Raw genomic sequence first — 19124 nt, 5'->3', positions numbered from 1 at the left:
CAGACCTCTTTTAAACTGATGTCGATATAGATAAGTGAAGACATTAGGACAGTAGGTATTTCTAAGGCACCTACCTAGTGCTATGCTTAGCAACTGATAGGGAGACACAGGAGCACAGAATGACAGATGCAGATCTAAATACCATGCACCACTCAAACCAATACAGAAGGTGCTGCCCAGTGACACTACAGGTCCCACAACGCAATGCTGGGACCTTTTGGCTGCACAGGGCCCAGCTGCACGATAAAGAAGAGGAAGGTCCCAATCTTCTTCTTATTCTAGGCAAATCAGGTAAAGCCCTTGGGCTCCTGGCACTCTGTGAATGCAGCTGCCCATTGGGCACATGTGGGCATCACTGGGGTGGCAGCAAACATCTTTCCCCAGTGTATATTTTTTTGGTAAAGGATATAAATCAGGAATATATACTTACAATCTGCTTCTGTTTTAAAGGCTTCACAGAGAAGCTGCCATCCACGTGCTGGTGAGGGGAAGACAGAGAAAGAGAGGTTAAACAGACTAAACAGAAATACCCAAAGCAACAGTTGGAGGTAGATCTAGGGCTTGTCTACACGGGGAAGTTAGCGCGCACTAAGCTAGGGTATGAATTTAAAGCTCACTAGCTACGCTGCACTAATTCCCCATGCGGACAGTCACTGCACACGAAGCGTATCCTCCAGTGGTTTAGCTTAGCAAGAGTGCATGCAGCTAATGTGTGCAAAGGCCCTCTTAGCGCGCAATTAGAGCATCCACATGGAGTGAGTGCAGAGTAGCTAGTGCGCACCAGCTACTGAGGGCTTCTTCCCCGTGTAGACAACCCTTTGATGATCCACCGAGACTAGTCCTTACACTCTCAATCTGCAAGTGTCACTTGAAGCATTACAGGAATAATGGCCTCACCCCACAATGAGGCAGAGCTGTAGTTTCCCCAGCATTTGCCAGGCGCACAGAGCATGTTGCAGTGAGTCAAACCGGACTTACAGATGGTCACCATCTGCTCCTGTGAATATGACTGTAAACTTAGTTACTGCTACCCTGCTAATGGTCCACGCATACTTAATTGACTATAAATGCTAGACCAGAAAATCAACACTTACTACAGCTGCCCAGCACAAGACCTTTCAGCCACCACTCGGCTCGAAGCTCTGCAGAGCCCTTTGATTTTGTAATCGAGGCAACGTGCACTCCAAAACGACCATTAGCAGGGGAAAAAGAAAAGCCACAGCTTTTACTTTGGGGGAAGCAGCCACACCAGAGAAAGGGCTCTTTGGGAGTTTGTCATCCAAGGATAAAGTTACACTCACTGGGAGCACAAGCCAAAGGGTTGACGTGAAGTAAGGAGGGGCCACCCGGTCTGGCAGTGGGAGGGTGGAAGAGCAGTCTTATCTAAAACCTGGGTTATTTTGAGTGCCTCAGCTTACAGAGTGTGAAGGGAGTAAGGACGTCTCCAGAGACTAGTGACAAGAGGAAATGCAAACACTTTCCCTGCAGAGTTTCACACAGCTTGTGTGGTCTCCTTTACAGACCTACAGGGAAGGAAGGAATCTAAGTAAACAGAATCAATTACAGACACTCCCAAAAGCATTTCTGTATTGCAGGGCAACGGAAGTTATGTCAAACCGGCTGGCATTAAATCCAGCAGCGTACCATCCTGCTTTGGGGGAAGCCCACCACAGATAAAGGGCTGTAATTACCAGGAGGAGATGGCTCCATCCACTGAAAAACAGAAGCCAATGAAACAACTATTTGATTTTTGTTTTTTACATTAGCCTGTGGCCTCATAAGCAAGCCACGCAGGTCCCCAAAGCAGAGACGAAGTGAGACTGACTTTTCCTTTCAGCCAAGACCCTGAAAACAAGTTGTTCATCTGGGCCTCCAGCAGCAGATCGTGCATAGTGATAACAGACCTAGCCACAGGAAGCTGTGAGGGGTAAAAATCTTTTAAAAATGTATCTACAGCCATGCCTCTGCTGGGTGCTACCCCACCACAGGGGACTGTTTTCATTCTGCTCCCACACCAAGCTTGGAAACCAGGAGATCTGGGAAAACATCCTGCAGTTGGGGCCCGACCTGAAATGGGATGTTTGCCCAGTGGGTTCTCTAGCCGGTGATTTCCTGATTCTGAAGCTGCCACTGCACTGCTGCTATTGTAACGTATGGACACTAACTAAAAACAAAGGGGGCATCTGTCCATGGGATTAGACTCAGACCAGAGGTGGGGTTCTCTCAGCAGAAGGTCTGTCTGTCCCTGCCCTCCCTAGAGGTTTGTCACAGCCAGGGTTGTTAGGATCCAGGAAGCAGCGCGAGTGGCTCTGGCAGGCCTTCCATGCGGTGTGCATGCACAATTGTGTAGCTCTCCAACAAGACAGCAGGGTCTGATTACCTTAGTGGGTAACACTATTCTGCCTTTGTACAAATTCTTAAGACTTTCAGATGCAAGAAAGATGGGCCCCATCTCCACTGACTGGTATGAGGAGGAAGCATCTAATCTCAGTTAAAAAAAATTCCTGCACACTCAACAGTGTGTCTTATTTTGTAATTCAGACATTTGACTACAGTTTCTATCCTGCCACTCACAGACACCTGAGCACAGGAGAGGCAGGCAGCAAACTTTTATTTGAGAAGCTACAACAGATTTCGAGTGACATCTTTCTCAATGCTCAGTTGAGGACGCACTCACCTCCCATCACCCAGCAGCCACCCCACCTCGGTTACCACCTCCGAACATGGGTGGTGTGCTACACGGAAATGCAAAGCCGCTGAATGAGCTTTGAAGCTAGGAGCTTTTTAAAAACCTGTTAAACAATTAACAGCTCTACAAGTACATCTCCGGATGCATAAATGACAAGTGAGAGAATCAACGTGGGCTAGAAAGAATAAGAATGGATGTGAATGGGCGAACGTACAAGGGGTACCGGGGCAAGTTGGCTGGTGGCAGCAACCAGCGCTGTAATTTTACCATCACAAGGTGAGCAGGACAGAGAGATCAGGTAATCAAAGGAGCAGCAGTTACAATAATAGGTCCGCTGTAATATCACCTATCAACAATCAGGTTAAAGGTGTGGCCTAGAGGGAAGACAGCAGGGCAGGGCTCACAGATGGACAACCAGGAAAGCAGAAAACGTCCCTCTCTTTTCCAGATTTTAAAAATGAAGAGGCACAGCCCAAAGCATGGTGTTTTTAAGGCCCTGACACATCTATGCTTGTCATTTCCCAAGATCCAGATTTTCTCCAGCAGCGATGACAAACAATCCCAATTCTTGCTTTAAAAGCATCTGAACCAGAGAGGGACAGAAAAGAGGAATTCTAACAAAGGATACAAGAAAAAACAAATTCTTTAATGAACTCAGCCCATCACCTAACTGTGCTCTCAAAGGGCGATAGGCAGATATTGAATTCTGCAACATTTACTTTTCACATTTACCAGCAATATAGCAGAGAGCTAGGAAAATGACTCCATAAGGTCCCAATTCAGTCACACTCCCTCTCCCCCAAGGGTACCATGCTGCAGAGTCACCATCAGGCGTCTGCTACAGGGCCTACACACAGTAAGGCATGATGAGGTGGGAGGGAAGGATGCATGGTGAAGACACAGGACTGGGAACCAGGAGAGTTGGGTCCTACTCCTGGCTCTGCCACAGACTGGGAGAGACAAGATACTGCTTCACACTCTGCCTCGGTTTCCCCCCTTCATCAAATGGAACCAATTTCCACCTGCCTCCCAGAGGCTGTGAGCCTAGATGAAGTTTTGAACAGTGCGCTGAGCTTCTTAGATGGAAGGTGCTCTAAGCACTATTGACATTCGCTGATGGGTGGCGTATCTGCGTGCTTTTAGCACCTTTTCTTTGCGACTGCCCAGGATCATTAGCAGCAGTTTCCCAGCACCTCAGGACCACCACGCTGGCCCATCCCTCACTCTCCCCTTTCACTGAATTTTCTTCCCAATTAAGATGCATTTCAGAAGAGCCCAAACTCACCCACCTACCCCCGACCTTGGCCTAAAGGCATAATAAGTTCTATAGCAAGTGTCTCAGATCACTGGGGTATGTAGAATTCCAGGACAGCTCAGGAATCAGCGCTACAAAGGGACTGGATGGACTCTCAACACTGGAAACACAGCATGGGTCTCACAAGAAACATAGGAGCTGGAAAACCAGGACTGAAGCAAGACCAGCACAGGTAATGCTCACATCCTAGCCAATCAAACAGCTTTGTTTATCCACTTTACTGCTACCTAAGGGCTACATAGGGGACTTCTAGTTATACTGACATAATCATAGTGGGATAGCTGAACTGCTGTAGTTATGCTGGTATAACTCCTCCGTGTGGACATACTTATTCTGGAATATCAGTGGCTTTTTTTTCAGTTTAGTTTAACCCCTTTCCAAAGCAACAAACTAAAACAGAAGAAGGCACGCCTATCAGAATAAGAACGTCCACATGGGGAGTTATACCAGGATAGCTGCTGTGGTTTGAATTCACACTCTACCTACTACTGATATAACCTTCCCATGTAGACATGCCCGATGAGTTTGATGTGCTTTTAAAAACAGGGGAATAAAGGAACCAAGTGATGAAGACTGAAAATCAGTGTGTTAAACTTCATTTGTTGCAGATTAAATCTGGAGATGGAAGAGGAATCTTTGCAAAGAAGAAGTGCGTTAGAAAAGCCTTTTAAGTTGCTTTTCATCTTGAAAAGGGCTATGTCAAAACAGCTCCTCCTGACTCAATAAGCCTTCTCCATGGTGCACTCAGAACCAGAACTTTTTACACACTACTAGTGATTGCTCCGTTCTACCGCTATGAGTACATCAAAGCCCACCCAGCTCTGCGAGGGGGAGAGGGAATCTAGCCCGGCTTTTGTACCACCAGAATTGTTCTCTCAGTAGCATCCCATTGTATAATCACAGCTGATGGAGAGTGAGCCAGAGAGAGTACAGGGGAGTGTGCAAGGCTGGCAGAAAAGCATCTCTCTACTTGTCAGCTGCGTAGATTTGCTCTCGAGTCAGAGAGACAATTAACATGGCATCCCAGGATGCCATTTTCAGAGCAGAACTGCATTTAACTCATCTAACTAGCACGTCTGCTGACTGGCAGCACCTAGAATTGGAACAAGTTTACATGCAACAATGCTAGAGGTGGGGCTCAGAGGCACCGTGCTTTTTCTATTTTCTCCATGTTCCTGCGGACACTAAAGGAGCAACTAGTCAGTTGCAGCACAGACAAGAAGCATTTGTTTGAGGTATTTTGGAGACGGGAGAAGAGATTTACTGCAAGACACTTAATAGCCTTGGGAAAGATCTAGCAGATCTAAAGGTGTGTACATACATAAGCACACATCTGGTCACCGAAGGAGTCTTAAAAAGGAAAGAACTGCATCACCTTTTACAGAGTCGCGAGGCCAGCAGACTGCACGTACTGTTGAGGTTACATGTTTGTTTTACAAAGACATAAATAGCAAATTACTGAAGCCCGCTGGTATGTCCGAGCTGTGCGAGCACCCTTCTCATCTTGCTCTGGTGACTCCGGCAGTGGTGGGATCCTTAACAAACAAAACCGCTTTGGTTTAACGGGCTGCGCTTCAAAAAGCCCCAGACCTTTCTAAGAGAGCAAAAGTGCTTTAAGCAAACCAGCTGTGTGGAAGGAGCAAGGCTGCAGCCGGCAGAGCAGAAAATGTGCAATCTCCTGGTTGTTTGAAGCCTGTGTTCCTTTCATGAGCAGTGCAGGGGCTCCACATGCCCCCTTTGCTTGGATTTGCCTTCCTTAGTCAGCACACATGCCAAGCTCCTCAATGGTCACGGCCCCTTGTGAGTATCTGTCCAGATTGCAGCAGGGTCTCTCAGCCTCAAAGAGCCAATAGCGAGCAGAGTTTCAGAGCCGTGACACAATCACGGCAGGACGCTCTCAGAGATTGCGAACGCGCATCACCCACCACCCTGTCGCAATGCCACCAAGCAAAGTCAAGGGACCACGTCCCGATTCCATGGCTCCCAGGACACCACCAAGACACCCGGCTGTTTAGCCAGATGGCGAAAGGTCCTAGCTGCTCCCTCCATTTGCTGAGCGGTGCAGCACACGTTCCGGAAATGGCTGCAGCTTTCTGTGCCCAGTGAATGGCGGTGGACAGGAACATGAACTCCACGCAAGGCCACCGAGCACCTGTAGCTTCAGAGGCCTGGCCTGCTGTGTGAGCAGCCTGAGGGAGGCTCAGGCTGCCCCGGGGGGCGGGAGGAGAGGGGAGGGGGCATATGCATTGCTCTGGGAATGGACTGACAAAACATCCTACCATTAAAACTGCATTGCTCCCACAGTCTTCCACTCGCTACCAAGTAACCTCCTGGGCATTGCTCCTCAGCCTTCAAACAGGGAATGAGCTCCCCCCCTGTAATGCACCCCCTTTCCACCTGCCCCCAGCCTCTTTCAACCTTCCCGCACTGCCACACCTCCCATAGGCCCCGGGGTCCGGCCAATTCCCCCTGCACCACACTCCCAAAACACCAGCCGCCCGGGTACCAGCTGCTGACTCTCTCCCCAGAGTTAGCTGCACGCTGGTGTCACTGTACAGCGCTTTGGGACGGAAGGTGCTATTGAAACGGAAAGGATGGCAGCGGCACTAATGATTTCTAACAGAATTAACATGCACCATGGAATGTTGCACCTTCCCGTATCACAGTGTCAGCCTAGGTGCCAATTCTCACAGCTCAGGAGACAGAACTTGGGCCCAGGGGAACAGATTTCTATAAGAAGGGTTTGTTATTAAGGCAGGCCACATGGTGCTGGAATATGATGGCAGGAATGCAGAGCCAGGGTCACTTCAGGACTCCAGCTCTGTAACCACAGGAGGCTGGGCACTCTGCAAGAGTGGTGAGTTTGGTCTTCTCAAGCAGACAGGGGCTAGACAAACCCATTCCTCTCACTGTCCCGCGTACAAATTACACTGGCAGCAGATTCAGCGTTAGCTGCAGCCACAATGGCAGCAGTGAGGGGACCAAAGAAGGGTCTTCAGGGGGTGGGGAAAGGTGAATGCTTCAACTGCAGATTTTAATATGCCAGGCGCCATGCAACATCATTGACTTTTCTCTGGCATGGGACAAGGGCCTGATCCTTCACGTAATCTCATCACAGTCCCAATAGATCACCTCTGGAACCTTCCCCTGCAGGTAACATCCCAGCTCGGCCCACCGCAGGCTTCAATACCTGTCCCGCTTCCCCCGATGAACACTATGGCAGAGTCGGATATACTGGGTGAGAGCAAGTCTGCTCTTCCTGTTTCTGGGAGGATTTAGGAAAGGGGCAGGAGAGGACTCCCAGAGGAGGTGAGTTCCCTGACAATTCCCTAGCTGGCGAATGGCACCCCAACTGTGCTCTCTCTCCATCCACCTGAGCCCCCCCCCAAAGTAGATCAAAGAGAGAGTCTTTATCAGCAAACAACATATATAATAACTTCATTCCCAGTGCGCCTTCCAGCCAGGGGTTTTCTTGAGCACCAACTGATTAATCCTTCCACCCCCTTTAAGCTAGCTATCACCATGTTACAGCTGGGAAAAGGTCGTAGCAAGACCTGAGCAGAACCAGGATTAGACCTCAGGCGCTGCAGACTCCTGTGCTCGGGGTACGAGGCCCCGGCTCTGAAAAAGAAAAGCAAACACGCTGCTCCCCTCAGCTCGCTCTCCCCACCCTGTGCCCAGCCCCTCTCACTTTGCCCCCAAGCGCAGCTTGCACCACCCAGAAACCCGCACCCCCTGAACCACCTCCATGTATTCCCACTCCTGAAACGCCTTAACAGTCACAGCAAGGAGCGGTGACGGCTGCACTGCTATCAGGATCTGCCTGCCGCAGGGGGAGATACAATCAATACAAGGACCTGTCCAAAAAGCAGAATTCCCGGCTTTAAGGGACTGTAATATTACATGGCTCAGGGTGGGTGGGAACAAGTTACTATTGTCATAATCCCAAACACAGAGCGCTCTGGTCTTCACGCACAATGTAGCCCGTTTGTAACACGATTTGGCCTCATCCACAGCTAAAACCAAACAGCCCTACAGCAGATCTGGTTCTGTGCACAGATCTTAAGGCTCTGACCATAGTGAGCAACAGCCTTCTTATGTTTTAAAAACACCACATTTAAAAACCGTGGATGCTGGAATGATTCCAGGAGATGTTGCCTACAATTGGCTGGCTGGCCACCACCGATCTCTGAACTGAGTGCAGACTGCGTAGGAGCTGATGTATGTTATCTATTATGGTAGCGCCTGGGAACCCCAGTCTTGGACCAGGAACCCACTGTGCTAGGAGTTGTACAACCCGAACAAAAGACAGACATCATGTACCATGGAAATTTCCATCTGTGTGGCTATGTGGACACAGAGGAAAGGAAGCAGAATGGCAGAGCTCATTTACCTTTTCAAATGCAGCCAAGAGAACATGAGCATGGCCAGTAACTTCAACCACCACTGGAAAGAAAGAACAACATTGGTTAAAACCTTGAACAAAGTTGAGGGAATAGAATGAGGGTTATGCTTCTCACCCCCATTTTTCTTTGTGTGTGTGGGGGGGTGAGGGGGGGATTTCAAGGGCTATTGCTCCAGGAGGCCAATGCCCTTACGGATTGGAGCATACTGGAGAGAAGGGTTCACGGAAGAGAGCAGCGTGAAGAATGGAACAGCCAAGGTTATGATGACTGAGAATCCGGCTGCTGCACAGGAGAATTTCATCCCATTTCCAGCTTTAACTGACCCAAGCTGCATTTTAATCCTATTCTGCAGCGTCGCAGAGCTCTCCCATCTCATGCTGCCCAGGAATTCCGTTAGTGGAGTCTCCATATTAGCTCTGGAGAATAGCAAGCATTTGGGCCCTGAGAAGAGGTCTGTAGAGCTCCAATGGTGCCTCCACCTCACAGATAGACTGTGTACCATTGAACGCTCAGCTCCATTTTACTAGCTGCAGCTACTGCAGATGTTCCTGATCCATACAGCCCGACTTTTCCTTTACAACCACCAGCGAACCAAAGCAGTGAGCGCACAGAAGCCTGCTGGATTTCTTTTATTCCCTAAGTTTGTTATCCTCGCAAAGGGAGATGTCCGGCTAGTTTATCTACAGCTGGCTAATCCTCCATGTTTATTGCCTTATTTTACTCTAGTCCTAGGTATGCACAATGCATTTATTAATTGTGCCAGCAGTGTCTCAAGTACGGACACAGAAACATCTTGGTTTAATTCTCTGGCCCCTTCTGTCCTCTTTCCCACATTTGGCCCCTTCCAAATTGGAGGTCTCCTTTTCTTCCAGGAGAGCTCAAAAACAACTGATGAAGCTTTCAGCACTCTGACACTCTGGAGGCAGGCAAAGAGAGCCTGTTTTAGGAGTTAGAACCCTAAATCCTTTAGGAGTCAGCACTGACACCGATTCATGTGACTACTTCACCTTGATGTCTCAGGTTTCTCCTACGAAAATTGGGGCTAACACTTCCCTATATCACAGAGGTTCTGGGAGGATTCATTGTCAAGTGCTCGCCGACCCCTGGATGCGAGTCCGGAGGAGTCACGAGGCAAGGCATGGTATGTAACTGTCATCGGTCTGGCTCTCACAAACGCAAGCCGACTAGCTAGGTATGCAGGGAAAGTTTTGAGCGACCTGCAGACTGCTTTCAGCTCCCAGACCAGTAAGAGCAGAAGGAAATGACTTCCAAAGGGAAGGGGGCTTGATATCTCCTTTGCAGCCCCAAAGTGGTCTGAACGACAATGTGACCCACTCATTTGTTTCTGGCATAAAGTAGCAACATGTGGGAGGAGAAATGCTGGACTCTCTCTGCAGGAGTGGCTGGAGACCCCTGGGGACTTACTGAGTCTTGGGGAGAGTCTTAGCAAGGAAAGCACAGTTGGCAAAGACAACTGTGTGTGTACAGGGGCCAGGGGACGTATTTGCTGATCCCCTCCCTGGCTTCAGTGAGGGGGAAACAAGCTCCAGGGGACTCTTCTGCAAACAAGCCAGTATGTATTGTAATCTGAGCAATGGAATTACCTGCAGCTCTCTCATAAGCCATCTTAAAGCCAAGTGAGCGATACAAGGACCTAAAGGAAAACAGAGCTTCTTCATTCAGGCAGCGTGCATGGCCAGAACTGCCCAGAATCTCCCCTTCAATAAGGCTTCAGATGCTTCTAGAGCAGTTCCAGCTTCAGCCCAGTAGCATCATACTCTCAAATTCTGCATAGAAAGCAAGCATCCCCTGGCAGCTTTCGGACATTTAGCTGATTGCTATTTTAATTTGCCGTTCAATTTTATTTAATGCCCATGGTTCCAGGCAGCCTATAACTTACCAGGTGATCAGAATGCCTATGACTAGCTCTTGCATCCGTTAAAAAGAAAGAAAAGGGCAAATCAGATTTTCTCAGATCCCTTTGAAGTGTCGTACTTGTGCGTAGAGAGATTTTTTTTCCAGGAGGGGATTTTAAAGCAATTGCCTGTCTAGGTTATTAGGACAGATTTACGGAGTTTATTAAATTAAATGAGAGTGCACTACTGGCTAAGACTCTGCAGTATGCACACAGCTGTACACTTGTTTCCTTATTCCCCATCTCTTCCTGTTCTATTTATCAGGCCATGAAAGGCGTTTCTAGATATACACACCACTGCAGTTACAAGTATATTGTCAAAGCACTGAACAGACATAATGAAAGAGACACTTTTACATCTAAGAAAAACCAAACTTCTTTACCAGTCTTACTAACAGCAACTTAGATGATTACAACTGCAAACAATTTTACTTCTTTCCTTCATGCTGTATTGTGTTTTATTACTCAACTTTATGTTGGTTCATATTTTGGGATTCTTCTCAACTAGTTTACTTGCCATCAGTTTCTGGACAGCTTCACATTTCTGGTTCCCATGCTCTAGCACAATACTACAATGTTTGTGCTGGAAATGGAATTATTTTAAATAAATTTAATTTAAGTTTTGTAAGAGTTTATTAAAAAAAAAAAAAAAAAAAGCTAGGGTGAAATCCTGGCCCCACTGATTTCAATAGGGAAAGGACTGCAACCCTTCATTTTAAGGCAAAAGTAACCTGAATGTATCCCATTAAGGAGAGGTCACCACACCAACACCATGCAGAGAAGCAAATCTCGGGCAGCATAAATGGCAGTCTAAACATTATGTCTATTAGCCAGCCCAGCATAAAAAAAAGCAATGAATGTTTTTAAATGGGTGAATATATTAAAAATCAACAAAGAAGTAGCTGCTCTGGCTGACTGTCAGGCAGTGCAGAGAGAATTCACCTTCCCTTTGAACTAACCAGGAGCCTTTGAACATTCAAAGTTAAATCAAATTATGCTTACAATGCAACTTAACAGTGATTTAAATGATTTGGGATTATAACTATCCCAGCAGTGTTGCTATAATAGCACATGACCCAAGATCAGGGCCTGACTGTACTAGACACTGCACATACACATAGTCAGAGGGCTTACAGTTTGACCACACAAAAGGGGAAATATTACTATCCTCATTTTACAGATGAGAGCTGAGGTGCGGCAGGCTGAAGGGACTTGCCCCACATCACACCAGCAGTCTGCAGCACAGCCAGGAACTGAGTCACGATCTTACTTATCCAGTGCCTTGGCCACAAGACCATCCTTCCTCTCAAAACAAAATCTGAGTGTAAAAGGCAGATTTGACAGTTTCCTGGGCCCCTTTACCATGGAAGTTTAAGTCACATTTCTGAAACATTTTCAACTCCTGGAGTCTTTAAGCCTGCTACCAGCAAAATGGTTCTGGTGTAGGGGAATGAGCCCAGCCCCACAGGAAGCACGTGTTTGGGGGTAACTCCCCTCTATGACTCTGTCGACACTACAAGCCAGGGGTGTGATTCCCCTGCTGGTGTATCTCACGCTTGAGCTAGCGCGAGTATAAATAGCACTATAGCCGCAGAAGCCCGGGTAGTGGCAGAGGAGGCCCGGCTGAATCCAAACCCACCTGAAGCTGGTGGCAATGCATTTGGCACGGCTCAGCCATGCGGCTGCTGATACTGCCCGTGCTACTCTGGCTACACTGCTATTCAGACCCGCGTTACCTCTCTGAGAGCTAGCATGAGTACGTGTGCGAGAGAGAAGGGGGCTCAAACCCCTAGCTCACAGTGCAGACAACGCCTACGAGAAGTTTCGAGAAACAACCAAACAATGAAAAGGCATCTAGCTTACCATCCCCTTCATCCACTACGGCTTGTATAACCACAGGGAACACGCCACGATCCAAATCGAAGTTCAACTGAGAAGAAAGAAAACAGGATTTAAACAAGGAACGCCAGGGCCCGCGTTAAGACAATAGCAGGGACAGCTTTAAAAGTAAGGTTTAAGACTGACAGCTGGCGGTAGGGATCGATGCTGGGATGCAGAACGTGGCCCATGGAAAATGATGGCTCTCTGGTAGGCCTGGGTGGCTGAGTTCCCCTCTCAGCTTTAGGAGGTGGGGTTGCTAGGGTAGAGTTGAGGCACGCTGGTGGGGCAGTGTAGGGGAAATGAGCCCTGCCACTGCATGTGCTGTACTTGTTCTGTGGAAAGAGGCGGTCATCCTGATGGGCTGTCAACCCCCACTTTCTATGAACACAATGAATTCATAGCAAACACAGAAGATGCTTGTCTTCCAGAAGGAAGAAATGAACATATTTATTAAGGGTGTGGTGAGTAAACAGGAAACATGGCTAAGGAACCATATCAATTTGGATTTACGCAGTATTTACTTCCCACCCGTTCACATATCCAAAGGAGCTCTTGTGTGATTTCCAGCTGCACAAACTATCTGGAAAACAACTAATGCCATTAGTGATGCGTAAGAATGGTAGGATATAGCAGTAGTATCCTAAGTGTAGAGTTACAGATCTTGCTTCCTACTTCATACAAACTAAGAATCACAAACTAAATATGAGTCAACAGTGAAATGCTGCTGCAAAAAAACTGAAGTTCATTCTGGGATGTGTTAGCAGGAGCGTTGCAAGCAAGACACGAGAAGTAATTCTTCCGCTCTACTCAGCACTGGTAAGACCTCAACTGGAGTATTGTGTCCAGTTCTGGGCACCACATTTCAGGAAAGATGTGGACAAACTGGAGAAAATCCAGAGTAGAGCAACAACAATGATTAAAGGTCTAGAAAACATGACCTGCGAGGAGTGATTGAAAAAATTGGGTTTGTTTAGTCTGGAAAAGAGAGGACTGAGGAGAGACATAACAGTCTTCAGTATATAAAAGGTTGTTATAAAGAGGAGGGAGATAAATTGTTCTCCTTCTCCACTAAGGACAGGACAAATAATGGGTTTAAATTGCAGCAAGGGAGATTTAGGCTGGACATTAGGAAAAACTTCTTGTCATGATAGCTAAGCACTAGAACAAATTACCTAAGGAGGCTGTGGAATTTCCATCAGTGGAGATTTTAAGAATAGATTAGACAAACACCTGTCAGGTGTGGTCTAGATAATACTTAGTCCTGCCTCAGAGCAGAGGACTGGACTAGATAACCTATTGAGGTCCCTTCCAATCCTACAGTTCTGTGATTCTAGGACAGCAGGAATGTCCTAAGTACAGTGTTATAGATTTTGCTTCTTACTTTATACCTAATAATAATAGGCTACAGCATTTTAAAAGCATGTTCTTCAGCTGATAAATTAGCGACCCCTGGCTATGTCACAAAAGAAACCCAGAGTGCCACATGCAGTCCTTGAACTTACATTAACACACAGCAGATCAGTAAAATTGCCATCTGGCATAAAGCATTCTCCCTTAACTCAAAGCCCCACTGAAACATAGAACACTGATTTTCCTCTCCTGACATGTTGTACACACAGTAGGTCAGGAACATGAATTTCAAAACAACAGCTGACAGTGACAATTTAAAATCTCATTTGAGAGTGCACAAGAGAGGCTCAAATGCTTCCATTGCCTGCATTTCATATCGCACTTTAAGAACTGCAGGTAATCTTGTAAATTACAGAAAATGGAACCTTAAAGTATTGTCAGTTGCCAGGAGAGAAGGTGGCTCAGGGAATCATCTCTGAAGTTTTCTGAGACTACTGCATCAGCTCCCCTGCTTCAATTTGCAAGGACGACTAAAGAAGTCTACAGAGCGTGGAGCTGTAGTTAGACACTAAGCCATGGCTTCTCATGGCTGGTCCCAAGCACCAGAGATCTCCAAGGTAGAAGAGCAGTGTGAAAGACTGGCTTCCAGCCAGAAAAGGCATCTGCCCTGGGGAAAGGGCATGGAGGAGGGCAAGAAACCCAGCACCTGAGGTTCTTTAGACTGGGGTGCCCCAAGTACTGTCATGACCCCACTTGTCCCTGTAAGTCTGTTTTCAATTTAAATTAAAGGCTGACTTGAGAAGCCAGCCAAACCGCTCTTCTGGGCTCTTAACGAACAAGAAAGAGGAAAAGTCCACTGGATAAAAATGGGGCCTAGTATTTATAGGGGCAACTTGAAGGACCACAGATTTATTTTAATCTGAACAAGTGATCATCCTAGGTCTGACTTTCAGAAATGAACCCTCCAAGGCCTCTTCCTCCCCTCTGAGCCCTCCACAGTTCAGAAAATAGGAACATTTAATGACAGCACCTATCCCATAACACTCAGTATCCAAACACTGCCTCTGACCCATCAATTTCACACACACTCAAGAACACACCTGCTGTCAGATGTGCACAGGGGATCTGACCCGGTTACATGAGCAAGGCTCACACCGACACTGCAGAATACCACAGCCCAGTTCCAATCTGCAGACCAACAGTTTTGCCCCTGAACTTCAGGAAAATCACCATTGTTCTACAAAACAGCACACGCTTTCCCCCAGACACCCCTCTAGGGTGGATGAGAAATGGAAGTCCAACTGGTAACACCTTGCATTTGGTGGGAGAAAAGGGCTTTCTTAGTGCTTAACTGTGTATCCTGAGCCAGATTTCTGAGGTATCCAATGAGCCCTCCAACCATAAAAACAAAAGAATGAAAACTGATATTCCTAGGGAAAAACCAACAAGCTGAAAATTTCTTCTAGGCCACCTTTATACATCATAAAGCAGCAAAACAACCTCACAGTGCAGCTACTTTTCCTTTTTGCAGGTCACCTTTATCAAAGCCACCAGGCCAACTGCACGCCACAGGGCAGGCAGACCCTATTCAACTGCAGACAATTTGAAGTTACCTAGCAACTAATCAACTTTGCCTGCAAACAGAACCATAAAGTGCTGCTGCAGGCAATATGCTGCCTTCAGAAGCCACCTTGAGTTGTTAGTTGCCATTAGTGGAAACTCGTCATTGTAACTGTTTACTAGGGGAAAAAAAAAAAAAAAGAGCCATCTTCTGCTCTTGCTTGCGACTGAATGCAGTGCCTTAGACTACACCTACAGTAAGAGCTCAGGAGATGATTCTCCTGCTCGTGCTAGCTGAATATAAATAGCTCTGGGGTCACAGTGGCAGAGACATGGCAGAGCCATGCTGAGTACAGACCCATTGGTTTCAGGCAGGTTTGGCCCAGCTGTGCCGCCGCGCACATGCACACTCGCTGGACCCTGTGAACGGAGATGTTCCAATGTAGTGAATTAACAAGGCTGGCAGAAAGGCAACAGAGAGAGGGGCCTGCTGATTCAAATGAGAGAGGCAGAAAAACTACACACGCTGGGGAAAGATGTTGCCAGGTTCATGAATTAACATCTGGCCAGTCTTTCCAAGAGGGAAAAAATGGACTTAAACTACTCTCCCATGCCTTTCATTTCACAGGAAGAGAGAGACAAGAGCAGGCATCTGTGCAGTATACAAAGAGGCTGTAGCCCTTTAAACACCATTTCAGAAGCCTAAACATTGCACTTTAAAACCTCTGCACTAGAGATTCTTACTGCAGCTTCTTCAGAAGTAGCTGATAATTCAGCTGATAACATGAAAAAAAATCTCCAGCCTGCCACATGATTCGACAGGTTCCAGAATCTGTTTGCCAAGGCAGGGCAATGTCACATTCTTTAATAGTAATCTATTAACTCCAGCGAGGTAGGCCTCAATTTAAGATTGACCTGACCACTGCCCTCCAACAAGGAGATCTGTTGAACGCAATAACAGCGAAAGCAAACAATGTACCGTTATTGACCTACATAGAAGCCCTAGCTTAGACAGCAGCAACTGCTTTGCTGGAACTGTTTACATTGGCAATAGCCTACAGTAAGTTTGCTCAAAGAGAACGCATACAAGTTTGCGTATTAAAGATGGGAGAAAAACTGATTGGCCAAACTCTGTAGTCCTTGCTCAAGCAAAACCATCCATTGTACACAGTTACTATCATTAGTGAAGAGGAGATCAATGGGGAGTTGGGCACAGTAAATTGGCTTCATCGTAAAAAAAATCTCTAAAGTGAAGGCAAACTCCCAAAAATGCTGGAATTCTTTAGGTTGCTAAAATACCCCCAACTCTGTCCACTGCAGAAGGGACAGAGGGTAGCTCTACTTTCATGCACTTGAAAGGAGTCCATGTGAGCGCCTATGTTTATATAAAAAACACTGTTTAATCTCTGTAAACTGTTGCTCCATCCCGTAGCGTAAATGGCTTGTTTCCAGGGCCCTGCGAAGGACTGTGTACTACCCTTTAAAGAGACAGGCTGGAGTCTGCAACCCAAAAGCCTGGCTGTAATCAAGTTAAACAGGAAAAGGAAGCTGAGTGGGGACTAGAAGTCCTGCTGACTGCATTCTCAGTTCTGACCAGAAATTGTTTGCTGGGTTTTGTGAACCAGGCTCTGAGAGAGAGGGAATGCAAAAACTGCATTGTAATGTTCAGCCATTAGGTGGCGCCATGTCACACATCTTGCCTGGGCTGGTAGCCATACCTGGCAGCACATTCAAGCATCTAAAAGAGGATACATCTCGTGTCTCTCTCCATGACGGAAGCTCTGTAACTGTGTCCAGATCTGGTAGAGAAGCTTCAGCTAGCAGAAGCGCTGCAACATAGCATGTACAAAAAGTACATGACATTGAGGTAAGGGCCTGCTGAGCTTTGTTAAGGCCTTCCCCAGACCATCCTAACAAGATCTCCCCTTTAGCTCATTTTGGCTTCCCCTTGCTCAGAACTTTTACACAGTCCACGTGTCCTACAACAAGGTCGCCGAGTTTCTGCAGCACTGCGGGATATTTGTACCAGCTTCAAGTTAATTAAAGATGGGACATCATAAATGGAAAAAGAGGTCTTCATGTTACATCAACTGAACAGCGGAGGCCGGAAGGACATTTTCCTTCCACAACCCAAACAAAAGAAGGGGATTTGTGCTAATTTTTGAGAGAGAGATAGCGAGAGAGAGTGTGTGTGTGTAATTCTTGGTGTCACCAACCACTTATTATGATTCATTGCAAACATTCAACGTTATACAACTCAGCACAACCTCTACAAGGTTACCAAAAACCCAAAAGCAGTAACCTCTTCACCGACTACACATCCATGCAATAAAATTGGTGACAAGAATTGGAATCAAAAAGATGCTGGAAAGATTTTGGTTCAAGGTCTTTGAGAACCTTGTCATTTGGGTTTCCTGGGTATAGTTCTCAGCTCTGATGTTATTGTAAGAGATCGGCTCAACCCTACCAAAAATATTAAGATTTGGTACTGTTCTTATTCTGATGAGAAACAGGGCCAGAAACACCATGGGAAGGGGTCAGACTAGCTGAAACGCCAGTGGTATCCGTACACTAGTAAAAGCCAAGGGGCAAAACACATACCAGAACCCTGCAGGAATTCACTGTGCTGCCTAAAGAAAGGAGTCATCGTGTTGAATTTGGCACTAACACTGGTTGGGCTAACGTGTTTTTGAAAAGAAAACTGCACCACACTAACCAGTGAGCCACCGCGAAGAGACTGAACGGAGGAGGTTTCTTCTCTGCATGCAGTCCGAGCGAAATGGTCTGATCCTGACGAGTAAGGAGTTATGCACACTGCCTTCCAGGCAATGTGAGGACACATTCTAAGCCCAGGTGTCCCTTTGCTGAGCTGAGCAGACTCAGCTTGATGAAATCAAAGAGGTCATGCACTGATAAACTGAGGGGTTTCCATCTCTCCTCTTGCACTTGCATCTCTAAGCAGGTGCTTGCACTTTTCATGAAACTTTCTGAACAGATTAACTCAATCTAGTATTTATCAGTTCCACCTGGCATCTTTGTAAGTGGGCTGACAGGCAGTCTAATGTCACTGGAGAATCTCCAAGTGCACGTGTTCTCTTGGCTGAAAGGCTGTTTGATAACTTTAGACTATCTCCTATCAGTGAATCACCGTAGTTATTCCTACATCTTGCACTGCTTCAGTACCCCATGGAGCCATCCATCTTCTGGTTCCATGGATGGAAGAACACTTCTGCCATGAATGCTGTTCTCTTTTGACAGATACATAGAGGTCCTGCATGAATGGAAATCTAAAGAAGGGGAATTGTTAGAAAAAAGGGAAAATTTGGACTTACATGTGAATTTTATTCTAGGAACCTCCATCTCAGACAGTCTTCAGTGGGCATTCCGTATCTCCATGGCCTCCAACAAGTGGCAAACCAGATTTTTGCTCAGCTTGGATTTAGGATTGCACAAAATACTAACGACAATAAAAATGCCATTCAATTCATACCCTTTGCCACAGAGCCTAAGGATTTCCTGGAGGCACACTTTCAAACTATTTAATGAGCAACAGCCAGCGTGAACTTTGGGCATGATCCAGTCCTCAAAGGAAGGGCTGGCCTGACATGGAGGATCAGAGAATGAAAATTGATCATTTTAAGACAGAATTTTCCCTTTCTCAGTTCCCTCCATTTCCCAGGGGAATATAGAAGGAAGTAAATCATCCCTAGGGAGAGACGATTCAGTTTACCCATGTGCAATTGAAAAGGAACTTAAGTGTTACTGGAGCAGTCTACTTCGTAACACCTGGTGTCTTCCAAACACTGTCTCCACAGGAGTGAGGATGTCAAAGTGCAGCTGGAAGACCACAATGTAACCTTACAGACCCCTAAAAACTGTGTGAGATCTCTCCACCCACAAAACTACTACTCTTTTTGCACAGGGCGCAGTAATGCAAGGAGCTGTACCTGAAGCTTTGAACGCTTCTGCTACAAGGACCTTTATTCCTCTGGGGGCTTTAGTCTCACC

The 19124-nt window shown here is 46.7% G+C and overlaps 1 protein-coding gene across 2 annotated transcripts in view; it reads right to left on the bottom strand.

The window, feature by feature from the left end:
- The window catches only part of MGRN1 (mahogunin ring finger 1), a 94013-nt gene that overhangs the window by 27570 nt on the left and 47319 nt on the right, over nt 1-19124 (bottom strand). For both annotated transcript variants that reach the window (XM_067551144.1, XM_067551145.1), the window contains exons 6-8: nt 12189-12255; nt 8398-8450; nt 431-478 (exon numbers count right to left, since the gene is read on the bottom strand). In XM_067551144.1, coding sequence (XP_067407245.1) covers nt 431-478; nt 8398-8450; nt 12189-12255 — 168 coding nt within the window. The remainder of the gene's footprint in view (nt 1-430; nt 479-8397; nt 8451-12188; nt 12256-19124) is intronic.

Source organism: Emydura macquarii, unplaced genomic scaffold (assembly GCF_026122565.2).
Source record: "Emydura macquarii macquarii isolate MOO-44397 ecotype Brisbane River unplaced genomic scaffold, CSIRO-AGI_Emac_v2 contig_1348, whole genome shotgun sequence".
In the NCBI taxonomy this organism is placed as follows: Eukaryota; Metazoa; Chordata; order Testudines; family Chelidae; genus Emydura; species Emydura macquarii.
The sequence above is the reverse complement of the archived record's forward strand: the minus strand, read 5'-3'. Positions and strand labels throughout refer to the sequence as shown.